This window comes from Lutra lutra, chromosome 3 (assembly GCF_902655055.1).
Source record: "Lutra lutra chromosome 3, mLutLut1.2, whole genome shotgun sequence".
NCBI classification, from domain to species: Eukaryota; Metazoa; Chordata; class Mammalia; order Carnivora; family Mustelidae; genus Lutra; species Lutra lutra.
In genome coordinates this window covers 127,437,394-127,452,110 of record NC_062280.1, presented here as the reverse complement: position 1 = coordinate 127,452,110, position 14,717 = coordinate 127,437,394, and the positions used below count along the sequence as shown (strand labels likewise).

General features: G+C 42.5%; 1 protein-coding gene and 1 long non-coding RNA gene across 2 annotated transcripts in view; both read left to right on the top strand.

Annotated features, from left to right (window-relative positions):
- The window catches only part of LOC125096269 (uncharacterized), a 120,387-nt gene extending 111,298 nt beyond the window's left edge, over positions 1–9,089 (top strand). Inside the window, exons 2-3 of the long non-coding RNA XR_007126118.1 lie at positions 6,479–6,536; positions 8,941–9,089. This is a non-coding gene — a long non-coding RNA (uncharacterized LOC125096269). The remainder of the gene's footprint in view (positions 1–6,478; positions 6,537–8,940) is intronic.
- A 429-nt stretch (positions 9,090–9,518) lies between these two features.
- HMGB1 (high mobility group box 1) lies at positions 9,519–14,717 on the top strand. Its single transcript, XM_047723069.1, has 5 exons — positions 9,519–9,660; positions 11,816–11,978; positions 12,202–12,347; positions 12,824–12,998; positions 14,078–14,717. Exons 2-5 carry the CDS (start codon positions 11,829–11,831, stop codon positions 14,252–14,254), a joined length of 648 nt encoding a protein of 215 aa, XP_047579025.1. The 5' UTR covers positions 9,519–9,660; positions 11,816–11,828; the 3' UTR covers positions 14,255–14,717.

The following is a 14,717-nucleotide window of genomic DNA, read 5'->3' as shown; positions in this document are numbered from 1 at the left end:
GTAATATATTTATATAGGTTACAAAATATATGATCATATATTGTTGTTCTATGCACAACACTATAAAACCATTGGAAAGGCAGAACTCAAAAATGAAAGAAAGCTCCACCGAGTTAAGTACAAAAGGTTGGGAAAGTTTTAAAGGACTGGTTGGATCATAGCAGTAGAGGTGGGGGAAGGACACTACCAGCCAAAGAAACAACGTGATCTGAAGCTCCAAAGTAGGAGAGTACAAGGTCCAGGTGGATTGGAAAATAGGCGAGCAGTGGAAGGGGAAGCGGAGAGAAATGTGCTTTAATAGGGAGGTCAAGTGAGGACTATGTAGTTAATTTGGATGAAAATTTTGTAATTAAGTGGAAACTTTTTAAGCAGTAGAGTCTATGCATTAGGAAAATACTAATAATACCAGTTTTTAAAATGATCTAAAATATACAGCCAACATCTGTTGATCATCTATAGTGTTCTAAGCAATTTACATACTCGGCTCAGCTCTTTCGGTATATGAGTTAATTCAAACTTCACAATTCCCCTTTGGAAAGGGGAGTATTATCCATTTTACAGGAGTATTGAGGCTCAGAGAGGTTAATTCACTTGGTCCAAGGTGATGCAGCTAGTAAGTGCCGGGGTCAGGATTTTAAACACTGGGGTCTGGTTCCAAACTCTTCTTTCCGAACCACAAAATAGCAAATGCCAGAACTAGATTTGGGGCTGATAAAAATGAAAAAAAAAAAAAAAAAAGGAAATGATTTAAAGCTTGTGACATAGATGTTATAGAATTTAATGTGAGGAAAGAGCTAACAGGGGGAATCACAGTTTCCCAGAGTTGGAGCTAACATGGGAAGTCAGAATGAGTGGGGAAATCTGAAAGAGGTGTACTCTAGCGAACAGGTAGATGAACTTGAGAAATTGGTAAGTGGTGCAGTCCAGGAGAGAGCCTTAGGCTGAAAGGGAAGTTTAGGGTCATTTATAAAGAGAGCTTAGGGCTAAACTGTGGGGCTTGCCTAGGTCTCTAAGCAGAGAAGCAGAAAGCTGACTAGGGATTGACTTAAGGGGAAAGAAGGAATATCCACTAAAGGAGACAGATCAGTAGAAATGAGAGGTAAAAGCTGTTTCAAGTAGATGCTGATAACTTTTCTTTCCACCTGTTACCTAATTCTGATTTGCATTATCAGGATGGTCCCCTTTTGATAATAGTGGACAGATATGCCTTTACTTCAAGGCTATGATAAATGCACATGACTTATGTGTATACAGTACAACATACTATATACATATAATATACTATATATGGTATATTTTATATATAATACTATATTATATATAGTATGTATGGTATATTATATATATAATAATATATAATTATATATATTTGGTTTATTTTCTCATAGGGAAGTGTTTCTAGAGTAATGAGGTCTGAATTTTTCAAAATGATCTGAATCTTTGAGTCCTTTATTAGCAAACTTCTTTTAAAAAACTGGGGCTTTTATTTCTAATTACAGAAGATACAGAAATTGATTATAGAAAACTGGGGAAAATTGGGGTGCCTGGGTGGCTCAGTGGGTTAAGCCGCTGCCTTCAGCTCAGGTCATGATCTCGGGGTCCTGGGATCGAGCCCCGCATTGAGCTCTCTGCTCAGCAGGGAGCCTGCTTCCTCCCCTCTCTCTGCCTGCCTCTCTGCCTGCTTGTGATCTCTCTGTCAAATAAATAAATAAATAAAATCTTAAAAAAAAAAAAAAGAAAACTGGGGAAATACTGGAGGAAATAAGAAGGAAACAAAGATAACCTTTCACCAGAAATAAACACTATTAACATTTTTTAGTATATCCTTCTGTTCTCTTTTGGATTTACATACACACTTTTTTCTAAACCAGGGATCCTTCCTAAGATATTATAAATATTTCTCCATGGCATTGAATTTAGTATTCGTAACAGTTGGATAGTGAGTGGCATCATGGTAATCTGTCATAAGGGCGGACCAAGCCCCTGTCATGGGTATGTAGGTTGCTACCACATTGTAGATAATGCTGTAGTTCCTTTTTTTTTTTTTTTAAGATTTTATTTTATTTATTTGACAGACAGAAATCACAAGTAGGCAGAGCAGTGGGCAGAGAGAGAGAGGAGGAAGCAGGCTCCCTGCTGAGCAGAGAGCTCAATGCGGGGCTAGATCCCAGGACCCTGAGATCATGACCTGAGCCGAAGGCAGAGGCCCCAACCCCCTGAGCCACCCAGGCGCGCCCCTGCAGTTCCTATTCTTAATCAAACTTTGCACTTTTTACTACTTTCTGATTATTTCCTAAATATTTCCTAGAAGCAAAATCACTGGTCGTAAACCAAGAATGTTTCCAAATCAGTTCCTGTTCTCAGTGTGGTATCAATTTGCTGGTAGTACTTACCTTAGAATATGCTAAATCGGGTTATCTCCTTCCTACTTCCTTATCCCCATTCTTGCAAATCAAAACAAAACCTTAGAACACAGATCAACAGCAGCCTTTCAGAAAAAGCATACATGGATTTTTGTCAGTCTTTTTTTTTTTTAATTAACATCTTCATGAGCTGCAGGCTTGGGTTAGCAATCACCGTCTATCAAGCCCCAAAGCCATTCTGGGCGCTTGGTGTTTTTTAACAAAAAGGCCTGGTTCCCTGGGGAGATGAGTCCATTGTCCTGTCTAGTCCAGCTCCTGCTTGGCAGAGGGACTCCTGTGCTTCTGGCCTCTGACTGTCATTAGAGGCAAATCCAAGGAGGGGGACCTCACCCAGGTGAGGATGACATTTACCCGGGCTGCTAGGATGGCTCTTCTAGGGTTTGATGATGTGCAAGCATCTCCTTGGCATTTCCCAGAGGCCTCTGGCCTGGAGCACTAGTTTTTGTCTTGGTCCTCCCTGGCAGAGCAAAGCACTCCCCTTTCTTGTCCCCAGAGTCTTTCTCTGGGCTTGGGACAGTCCCATAGTCTTGGTGCCAAACTCCTTTGCTGTGCTGGGGGCAAAGGGGACTCTGGCTGCAGGTTGTGGATGCTGGGCATTGTCTGTCCACCCCCCTTCAGCCCCTGTTCAGTCAGCCTGCAGCACCTGCACTTGTCACCTAGAGCTGCTGGTACCCTTGATGGGAAACGGAGCTCATTTACTATAGTTCTAATGCGGGGTTTTACCAACTATGGGGCTCCTTAATGGGCCGGGAAGTAAATTTAGGATTTTAGGGAAAAAAAAAAATCAGACTCTATCACAGTAGTGGTAGGTATTGTCTCATGAAACCTTTCCTCAAATGTTATATATACAAATTGTCTTGGTCCTATTCAAAAACTTGAAAGCCAAGGCTATAAACTCAGGTCAGGATTCCTGTGAGGTTATGAGGTATACTTAAGTGGGAAAGTGTGATCTTCTTAAAAATTTTATTAGCTAAGCTAATAACTGGAAGGTCATGTGACTTAATGGAGAAAACTTGAGCTTGGGGGTCAGAAGTGGGTCAATATTGTTCCTTTCTCACTAGCTGTGTGACCTTGGGCGACTTAAGGAATCTCTCTGAGCCTCCTTGTCATGACTTATAAAAAAAAAACAATAAGCATCCTGACCTGTAGGATCACTATGGAGGGTTAAATGAAATGACTGGTCTATAGCGCTCCCCACACAGGAAACATGTGATAAGTAAAGCTTATTTTTCTAGTCTTTCTTCTATACAGCACAGTCAGACTCCTCATTCCTCGCAAGAACACATGCTACCTATGACATCACCAAAAATGGTTCTGTTTCTCACCGGAGGGAACCCTCTACTTCAGTCTCCTGCTCTCTGTGTGGTTTGTCGTGATAAGAAGTGTTTCCTACGAAAGGAATTGTTCATCAAAAAAATTTTAGAATCACAGATCCTAGCCATAAAATAATAAGGACCCAACTCAGGACTTGCAAGCTCAAGTGTCTAGCCCTGGTCACCCGCCAGGCAGGAAGCATGAATCGAGGAGGAGGAGTCAAGTAGAAAGCTTAGGTAGTGGTGGGGATTGTGGCCCGACCACAGGAGGGACACCCCCTTCGAGGGAGGCAGCCCTGATTCATGTTGCAAGATTGTCACCCTGTCGAAGTGTGGATGCAAGCTTATCAGATCTCTGATTTTACAAAAGAGGCCAAATATCTGGACTTCTTCAATGTGGAAAAAATCCAACTCTTAATAAACACTGTGTTGGCTGAATGAAACATCCGGGCAAAATTAGCTAGTAGGTAGTATTCTGTCATCCCCTCTACATTTGTTTGGTTAACCAAACCCACTCCTAAAACGTTTATTCCTTTTTTTTTTTTTTTAATAGCTTTATGGAGCTATAACTCACAATTCAGTGATGGTTGGTATATTCACAGGGTTATGCAACCATTACTATAATCTGATTTTAGAACATTTTTGTCCCCATAACCATTAACAGTCACTCCCCTTCCCTCCAACTCCCAACTCCTGGCTACCACTAATCTACTTTCCATCTTTATAAAATTTCTGCATTCTGGGTGTTTCATGTGGATGGAGTTGTACAATATGTGGCCTTTTGTCACTGGCTTTTTTCACTTAGCCTCATGTTTCCAAGGTTCCTCCATGCTGTAGCACGAGTCCGTCCTTCGTTCCCCTCTGTCGCTGATAATATCGAGCCGTATAGATGACCACATTTCATTTATCCACTCACCAGTTGAGGGGTATTGGGTTGTTTCCACTTTTTGATTATTACAAATAAGGCTGCTATGAACGTTCATGTGCAAGTTTTTGTGTGGACGTGTTTTTGTCTCTCTTGGATACTTACCTAGGAGTGGGGATTGCTGGGTCATATGGTAATTCTGTGTTTAACCTTTGGAAGGCCTGTCAGACTGCTTTTTGAGGAAGCCACACCATTTTACACGCTCTCCCCAGCCGTACATGATGTTTCCAATTTCCCCACATCCTTACCCACACTTGCTGTCATCCCTCTTTTTGCTTATAGCCAATCTCGTAGGTGTGCTAAAACATTTATTCTTAAGGTTTATGACGCTTTCGATACAGCAGCTGAGTTGGTCTGTGGATGTGTTTCTTGAGATCAAGATCTCCAATAGTAATCTTTTTTGAACTAGATCATCATTTCATATAAAGTTTTACTAATAAGTTTTCCCCTCCTCAGGTATACCATTCTTTCACTAGGCAGAGAATTTATTAAGAAAAGGTATGATATCTCCTCCTTATTCACCAGTGAAATATTCCAATTCTAGAGATATTTCTGGTATACATCAGTTTCACGACTGTTCTTTCTTCCTCAGCCCTCAGTGCAGCCCACAGCTGAAGCCATTGTTTGCCCACGTGCAAGCCACATTCAGACAAAACTCTGGCTGGGGGCAGAAGCACTTAAGCAACTCCAGACCAGGTCCCCCTTCTCCGCACCCTGACAGATACAGCACCACCTCTCTGCCCTCCACCTCTGGTCTTGCTTTGTGCCTATCCGGTATCCCTTTCAGCTTAGATAGAGTATCACTAGTCACAAGAGTTGCGGAAATGGAGCACAGACCTTAGGGGCTACCTAGAAGTCCCTGCGTGGGGGATTGGGAGGCTTGGAACGCGGTGTCCTAACTTGTGGTCCAGACTTCACAAACCTGTCTCTTCTTTTCCTGAATTCCTCTCTCCTTTATTTGTAGCACCCTTGGGTGGGGGGGAAAAAGGCTTTAAGTATGTATGATCCGTAGTATGGTTGACCTCATCAGACATTTTGGTTTACTATTTCTACTCTTTTTCAGAACCTGACCCTTTTCAAGAAGGAGAGACAAGAGAATTCACGTAGCTTGAATTTAGGACTTATTCCATTGGGAAGGAATCAGTATCCTTCAGCCAAAAACTTAGCAGCCCCATCTGCATTTTATATATATATATACATAAATATATAAATATTATATAATTATATATAATATATAAAATATGTATATTTATATAAATTTATATATATTATACACATATTTATATATTTATAAATATATATTTATATGATTATATAAATATATAATAAAAATATATCTCTATATAAATATATAATAAAATATATATTTATATATAAGAATAATGATATAAATATATTATAATATATAAATATATTATAAAATGTAATATGTATAATATATATTATATGTATTTTAATATATATTTTAATATATATTTATATATAAATATATATATATATTTACATTAGAGTTAAGCTTCAAAGACCTGTTAGAAGCAACCTTTGGGTAGACATTCTTGCAGTTTTCTGTGATAAATTCTTATTTGGCTTGCCATAGTTCATGGTATCCAACAAGGAATGACCTTGGCCTAGTTGGAAACTGCTATAAATGCTAAAAATGTATGTATCTGCCTAAATTTGAGATCCCCTCCAGTCCCCCAACCCCACCTTCCCCCTTTTAAGGTATAAGAATAAGATGCAATTGGCACCTATCCTCATCTTAGTATCCTAACATTTACTTATTACTTACTATTCTATTTTCCTGCCTTCTGATTTAGAGACACCCAAATGCTTATCTCCAAAGATGGAAGAGGAAGATTAAAACAATAATTTGCAGTAAGTACTTTTTCAGCTGTTAATTCATTTATTCCACAGACTTTATTTAGTGCTTGCTAGGTGCTTGGGATACAAAGATAAGCTAGGGTCCCTGCTTTAAAGGGATGCAGTATAGTAGGACAAGCAGACACAGAATGGGATAGTACACTTGTAAGCACGGTAATTAATGTACAGAATAGTATGGGGTCACAGAAAAGAAGCATTTCATCTATCCTATAGGAGATTGAGGTAGGCTTCAGGAAGGATGTAAACTATATTAATGAAAATCTGTAAATCAATTAGCTAAATCAGGTAGGGAGAGAGTGTTCAGGATTTTAGAATTAGTTATCTTTGTAATTTAGAATAAAATACCCAATAACTTTAAAGTAAAATATATGCTGATTTCTGGCCAATGACTCATGTTGAAGAAGGAAGGGGTCTAACATCATGAATAAGTGAACATCAAGGTTGCAGAACTAGAGCTAGAAGTTTGTAGGTTTATTTAAAAGTTTCCTTCCTTTTTATGTTTTACCCTCCCTAAGTTGTGGAAAAACAAATATGAGAAATGTTGTGCCTAAGTGGAGTTTTTTATATTCTTCTCTCTGACATGGCCTCTGTTACACTTGGGAGTATATAAAGGCATCATCACTAGAATGGATGAAAATTAGTGTTGAGTCTTTAGAAAAAAAAGCTTAATTAGATTTGCAACCACTGCCCTCATGTAAAATTAAAATAATCAAGAAAAACTCAAGTTTAATTGCACTTGATGTTTTTCTAAGTCATGGGTTTGAAGGGATCAACATGACATTGAAACCTTTGAAAAAAAAAAGTTTAATCTTTACAACAACCCAGTAATCACCTCCATTTTATAGTTGAGCGACTTGAAGCACAAAGTGGTTAAAAAACCCAGAATTATACAGCTGAGTAGCATAGCTGGGATTTGAACCCAGGTCTATTTAAATCCAGTGCCTATTACTTACTATACCACTCTGCTTAAGTGGAAACCTGTGTGGGCCCGTTGCTTTCCTGTGGTTCTGTCACCATGAACTTAGCCTGGCAGGAGTAAGCTGTTTTAGAAAACTGGTAAAAGTGTGTGGTTGGGACAGTGCAAATCTAACATTGTTCCTGAAAAATACCGATGATGCTATCTTCAAATAATAGTCAAATTTCAATATCATGGATGCCATTTAAAATGTCAACAATTTTTATGACTATTTTGCAATATAGGCACTGAGAATGTAAAGCAGAATTGAAGTAAATGTCTAGATTTGAATAGAGAGCAAAATTTGATTCATAGAGGAAGTAGACAAGAGTAAATATGTATGAAAATAACAGAAAAGTTAACGTTAGATGTTTACTTTTTAATTACTGCATGTACATTATACTAGTTTATATATTTTTTAATATTATACTCATTTTCACATGCAGGTGTCACGCATTGTCCATTCAACAAGACTATAATCCCTGAGACCAGTCATGTATTTTTTTTTAAGAAAAGGAGTAAGCATTAAAACCATAGGTCAGGAAAGGTTATCTGAGCCTATTCTCAAACAGTTTAATAAATGGGAGCAAATACATCAGGTTATGGATGCTTGAAGTGGCTGTAAGAAATGAAATTAACATAAAAAATGATTTATTTTAACTTTGATCTATTACATTGGGAGGAATTGGCTGGTGGATTTAGAAGTGTATAAATACACCAGTAGAGAGTGAAAAAGGGGAAGTCTGTTATAACTGAATAGGGGTGTGGTCTGCTTAGACTGAGGAGAAATAGATATAGGTTCATGAAAGACTGATAGAGCTATAGTCTTCAGAACTGGCCATTATAGCTAGCACATTTTCTTTACAGACATAAGTATGCCTATTAATACCAGCCAGCTTGTTGAGTTTAGAGAAACCACAGCCTGTGGATTTGGGCATATGCACTCTCTGCCTGCATCTAATCCTCGGGGTAACAATATACCTACAACTGCTGTAATCCTAGAGCAGTTACATGGATGCACTAAGTGGTGTGATGGGAGGGAAAGATAGCATCACAAGGATTCGTTTGATTATAACAGTAATCCACACCAAGTCAAATAAAATAGCCAAACAGTTAAAAATGTGGTCTCTAATGAATTTGCTAATTCTAGCAGGCCCTCACAAACATTTCCTGCTAGAGTGCCCCATATCAAGACGAAGTAGCTGTGCTTTAATTACATGGATTAATTATTTGATTTCCAGGAAGTTAAGACAGTGCTTTGTATTTAAATAAAAAGTTCTAGACATGCTGTGAAACTCGATCAAACCAAGAAAAAGAGTGAAACTGAATGCCTGTTCAGTGAGTCAAGATTTCAGCTGCTCAGCAAGCTTGACGTTACGGGTTATGAGCCCAGAAAAGGGGTATTTTAAAACCGGCTGACTGGATCGTGTCACTTTGTTATAGGAAAAGCCCTGCCTTTCCAGAGATCTAAAGTGTAATGCAACCGTATGCTGTTGAGGGGCTCGAATCTTGGCTGTCTTCGCCCCTCTGCCCTAGCCGATACCCCAATTTTCAGGGGACGTGATCTCATACTGTCGCCCTCACTTTTGAAGGTCTGTTAAAATTCTGGGGTCTCTTATCTCAATGGCTTTGGAAGTGAGTTTGGGGTAAGAAGGGGGGGGGAGGCCTGTGAGTGTCTCTTTTGCCTGAGGAGTTGGAGACACTTGTGGAAAAGTCAGGCCCTTTTCGCTCCGGCGGCCGCTCCGGTGTGGGGCTGGCTTGGGTTAGACACATGCACACATACACCATAGAGCTCTGCTTTCCCGTAGCAGCTGCTGCCTCTGCCTCTGCCTCTCCCGCCTCAGCCTCTTTGCCCGGCATACACACACATTCAGATTTGCGCGCTGTTTCAATCCTTGATGACGTGTCCCCGGAGACAGCCAATAGCAAACGGGCTCTGGTCAGGACAATGGGAGGTATCGGGCCAATGAGCGAGCCCCGTGAGTTGGCGGTAGCCAATAGGAGCCGCGCTGGCTGGAGAGTAATGTTACAGAGCGGAGAGAGTGAGGAGGCTGCGTCTGGCTCCCGCTCTCACAGCCATTGCAGTACATTGAGCTCCATAGAGACAGCGCCGGGGCAAGTGAGAGCCAGACGGGCACTGGGCGACTCTGTGCCTCGCTGAGGGTGAGTCTGGGGCAGCGCCGCGGCGGGGAGAGCGCCTCCGGCAGCTCCCCACCCCGCGCGGTGGCCGGATCCCCGCGGCCGGGAGCCGGCGGGTCAGGATCCACACAAAGGCAAATGAGGGGGGACCGTGGGGGGAACTGCGCACGGAGCGAGCCTCTTCTCGGGCGCCGGGAGCCCTGCCCCGCGCCGGAACCCCGGCCCACAGGCTGCCTGAGGCGCTGCGAACCCCGAGCCCCGCGAGTTTCCACCCCCGGCGGCGTCCGCGCTGACTGGCGCAAAAAAATTTTTTTAATTAAAAAAAATTTTTTTAACGTGTTTTCAGCCCCCGGGCCGAATGTTCGGGCGGCCGGCGTGCGCGGGGGTCGGCGGGCGGCGGGGCCGGCGGCGGGAGGGCAGGCGGGCAGGCGGGCAGGCGGCGGCGCTTCACGGGCTGCATTGGCCGCCGCAGAGAGACGGGCGCCGGCGGCGAGCGCGGGCGGGCGGGCGGACGGACGGGCGCTGAGGGCGAGGCGGCGCGGTGGGCCGGGGGCGGCGGCGCGGGGCCGGGCCCGCCGGCCTGTGCCCGGGCGCGGCGGCGGCGGCGGCGGCGGCTCGGCGGCGGGGGGAGCGGCGCCGCTGCGCTCGCTGGAACATGGCTGACTCGGCCCGGCGCTGCTGGCTGGAGAGAAAACAAGGCGGGCGGGAGCGGGCGGGGGAGCTGGGCGCAGCAGTTCCGAGGCAACTTTTTTTTTCCTCTCTTCCCAGCCCCGCGTTCTCCGTGCGGGGGCGGCCGGGGCGCGCGGGCCCGCGCGGAGGGGGACGGGGAGCGGCGGGCCGGTGGGCGCCTCCCGGGGCGGCCCCCTCCCCCGCGGGCCGGGAGGGGGGAGGGTCCGGGCCCGCGCGCCCCCCGCCCCTCCCCCCCGGCTGTAATGGCCGAGTGTGTGCGCCAGAGCGCGGCGCGCACCCCGCCCGCCTGCGCTCACACTCACACACACTCACACACATACACACACAAAGGGAAGGAGCCATATTCTCGCTCGCGCTCGCGGCGGCGGCGGCGCAGGCGGGGAAGACGCGCAGCGGCCATTCCGTGCGCGCCGGCCCCGGCGGCCGCGGGCGGAGCCAGCCCCCATTTCGAGCGGGGCTTCTCCCTCCGCCGAGCTGACAAAATGGGGGAGGCCTGCGGGGCCTGCGCCGGCAGCCGGGCAGGCGGGCGGACGCACGTGGCGGCCCGGCGCGGGCGGGCCGGGGCCTGGAGGCCGGGCCGCGGTCCCGCGTTTCTTCGGCCGCCCCGCCGCTACCGAAGTTCTGGGGGTGGGGGCCGAGTGGCGGGAAGGTGTGCGGAGCCCGCCTCGCGCGGGCCCCGACTTTTAACAGATTAATTAAAAAAAAAAAAAAATACTCCCCTGGTGGGGGGGGGGGCAGGCAGAGCAACGAGCAGGAGTGGCTTTTGTCCCTCATCCTTGTTTACTCGAAGAAACTTCAGACCGGACGTGTTTAGTCAGAACTGAAATACATCTCGAGGCCAAACCGATAGGAAACGAGGCTGCCTCTCGGTGGCAGCCGTACAGATACCACCGCCACCCCCCAGTCTGGGTCCGAGCGTAGGAGCTTTCTACTCCTCCCTGCAAAGTTTTGTGCAGAGAGAGTATTTTTAAAGCCCTCATTGAGAAAACTTCAGGTAGACGGTGATTTAGGCCCGTAATTTGGAAAGAGTCTGCTCACTTGGGCTGTTACCTGTTTATTTTTTATGTGGTGCAGATTCACGAATCGGCAGCATTGGTTTTGTGGTCTTTGGTTTCGTTGATCAAAAATGGTTTTGTGCATTTAAAAAGTTTTTAAATGACCGGTTAGTATTCATTCAGAACAGATAAAAGCAGATAAGTAAAGAATACTGTATGAGGATACCATTGTGTCTACACTTTTTTTGAGTTCCCTGAAGGACCGTTTTGGGTGTTTGTTGGGGTTTTTTGTTTTGTTCTGTTTTGTTTGCTTGGCATAGCCTCTTGTAGGAATTGGCTATCACTGCCATTTTCTTGTTTAGTGTTATAGGAGGTTAAAGTCACTACCATTAAATAACCAATGCTTGGGTTTTCATTCACACCCCAGGAAGTTAAAGTGCTCTGAAAATGCTATAATTTTATTGCTAATACCAAACATCTGCTTTATCTCTTAGAAAATAATTAAACATGGGCAAAGGAGATCCTAAGAAGCCGAGAGGCAAAATGTCATCATATGCATTCTTTGTGCAAACTTGCCGAGAGGAGCACAAGAAGAAGCACCCAGATGCTTCAGTCAACTTCTCAGAGTTTTCTAAGAAGTGCTCAGAAAGGTGGAAGGTAAGGGGGCTTGGAAATTACTGAGGAGATAATTTTTTTTAAAGGTTAAATCAAAATTAAGATTTTTTTAAAAACTAGGTGCTATTTGCATAATATGAGTAGTGATATTAGAACAGACTGCTGAGTAAATAATGAAGGATACTGATTTTAGTCATTTTAATACTTTGAGGACAATTTACTAAAATTTTCTGTTGACTTAAGTTTACAAATAATTCTTTTGTAGACCATGTCTGCTAAAGAGAAAGGAAAATTTGAAGACATGGCAAAGGCTGACAAGGCCCGTTATGAAAGAGAAATGAAAACTTATATTCCCCCTAAAGGGGAAACAAAAAAGAAGTTCAAGGATCCCAATGCACCCAAGAGGCCTCCGTAAGTATCTCGCCTGTTTTTATTTTCAGGGAGGGTTTTGCAGTAGATTAAGATAGAAGTTAAGCAAGCCACCTTGTGGGTTTGGAGTGTATGATCAAAGTTTCTTAGCTGGTAAGTAGTTCACATTGGTATATTTGAATATTGTAAGTAAAATTCCTATCAAATGGGAGGTTTAGCCAGAGCATTTGAATTAAGACACTTGCCTCCTTCACTTGATACATCTAAATGTAACTTTATTTTATTTTTTTGAGAAACACCAATTACCCGAAATACTTTAGGGTGATTTAGTGCATCTTCAACTAGTAGTGCCATAAGTTTAAATAGCTCTAAGTTAAGCTTTGGTTATGAAGACTGTTTAGATACAATATTTGCACCCTGTCCAGTATCTGGTAGAAATTAGAAGCAGCTTTTATGTAATAATACAATACACATTTGATAGTCAACTTAAAATCCTAAAATTAAATTTATCTTTTTAGTTCGGCCTTTTTCTTGTTTTGTTCTGAGTATCGCCCAAAAATCAAAGGAGAACATCCAGGCCTATCCATTGGTGATGTTGCAAAGAAACTGGGAGAAATGTGGAATAACACTGCTGCAGATGACAAGCAGCCTTATGAAAAGAAGGCTGCTAAGCTGAAGGAAAAATATGAAAAGGTAAGAAGTATGGATTTGCTCAGTGTAACAATGAAAGGGTATGCCAGATGTTAGATTATAGTTAGTACCTCATCTCAGTTTCCTATTTTCTTGTGGTTTTCTATAAGCTTGGGGTGTAATGCAGTTTTTAGATAAACAGCTACATTCAGTATGCCATTGGCTGGCTATAGTCTTAATTCTTTTCCATCATTCAAAGAGTACAGAAGATCAAATAAATTGTTATACTTTTTTTTTTTTTTTTTTAAACACTTGGGTGCAAAGGCCATACACTTAAGCAGCTTTTATTACTCTCTGATACCTCCAAATTTGTGGAGATTCTGGTAGTCCCTTTGAGTCAGATGATTACTTTAAATGATCAGACACATTTATAAAAACAGTCTGGGGAAATTAATAAATACTATATCCTTCGTAAAGCTACCCTGAAACATTTCTGTTGCCTCCTTAGATAAGAAAAAAATCCCAACTTAGTTTAAAAAAAAAAAGTTGGAAGTCTCTTGATCTGTATAAATTGATAAAAAAAATTTGGCTCCTGTACTTTGAATTGGAGTATTAAGTTGAATTTTAGCTTATTTAGGTGTCTGAGAAAATGTTGGTTGCTAGATGTTTCTTAACCTGATTGCGTGCTTACTAGCAAATTACCTTTTTTGTTGTTGTTTTTAAGGCAAAATTTCCTACTATGGATTAGGGTCTGATAGAAACCTGTAGAATGCTGTTTTGCATTCAGAAGGTGGCAGTGTCTACCCTTTAATCAAAGACTGCATTCTAGTTTTAATAAAGCTAAAGTTAAGATGTGGTACATAATTGTACTTCAATGAGGCATAACATTGCAGATTTAGATCATGTCATTCTGTAGGTTATGCATTATTAATTGCAGTTATTTCCTAGTGTTTTTATATGCATATTCTTCAGTCCTCCTTATATATGGAGTCAGGGTGAGTCTAAAGATATGTAATATTTTCATGTAATTGGGGTCTTGACGTTTTCATGAAGTTTTGGTCAAGTTCAGTGTTACTTTTAGTTCTCCCTTTACTTAACTGTTTTGTCTTTCCTTCCACTTTCTCCTGCTGTTATTTTGGAAGGATATTGCTGCATACCGAGCTAAAGGAAAGCCTGATGCGGCAAAAAAGGGAGTTGTCAAGGCTGAAAAGAGCAAGAAAAAGAAGGAAGAGGAGGAGGATGAGGAAGATGAAGAGGATGAGGAGGAGGAGGAAGATGAAGAAGATGAAGATGAAGAAGAAGATGATGATGATGAATAAGTTGGTTCTAGCGCAGTTTTTTTTTTCTTGTCTATAAAGCATTTAACCCCCCTGTACACAACTCACTCCTTTTAAAGAAAAAAATTGAAATGTAAGGCTGTGTAAGATTTGTTTTTAAACTGTACAGTGTCTTTTTTTGTATAGTTAACACACTACCGAATGTGTCTTTAGATAGCCCTGTCCTGGTGGTATTTTCAATAGCCACTAACCTTGCCTGGTACAGTATGGGGGTTGTAAATTGGCATGGAAACTTAAAGCAGGTTCTTGTTGGTGCACAGCACAAATTAGTTATATATGGGGATGGTAGTTTTTCATCTTCAGTTGTCTCTGATGCAGCTTCTACGAAATAATTGTTGTTCTGTTAACTGAATACCACTCTGTAATTGCAAAAAAAAAAAAAAGTTGCAGCTGTTTTGTTGACATTCTGAATGCTTCTAAGTAAATACAATTTTTTTTATTAGTA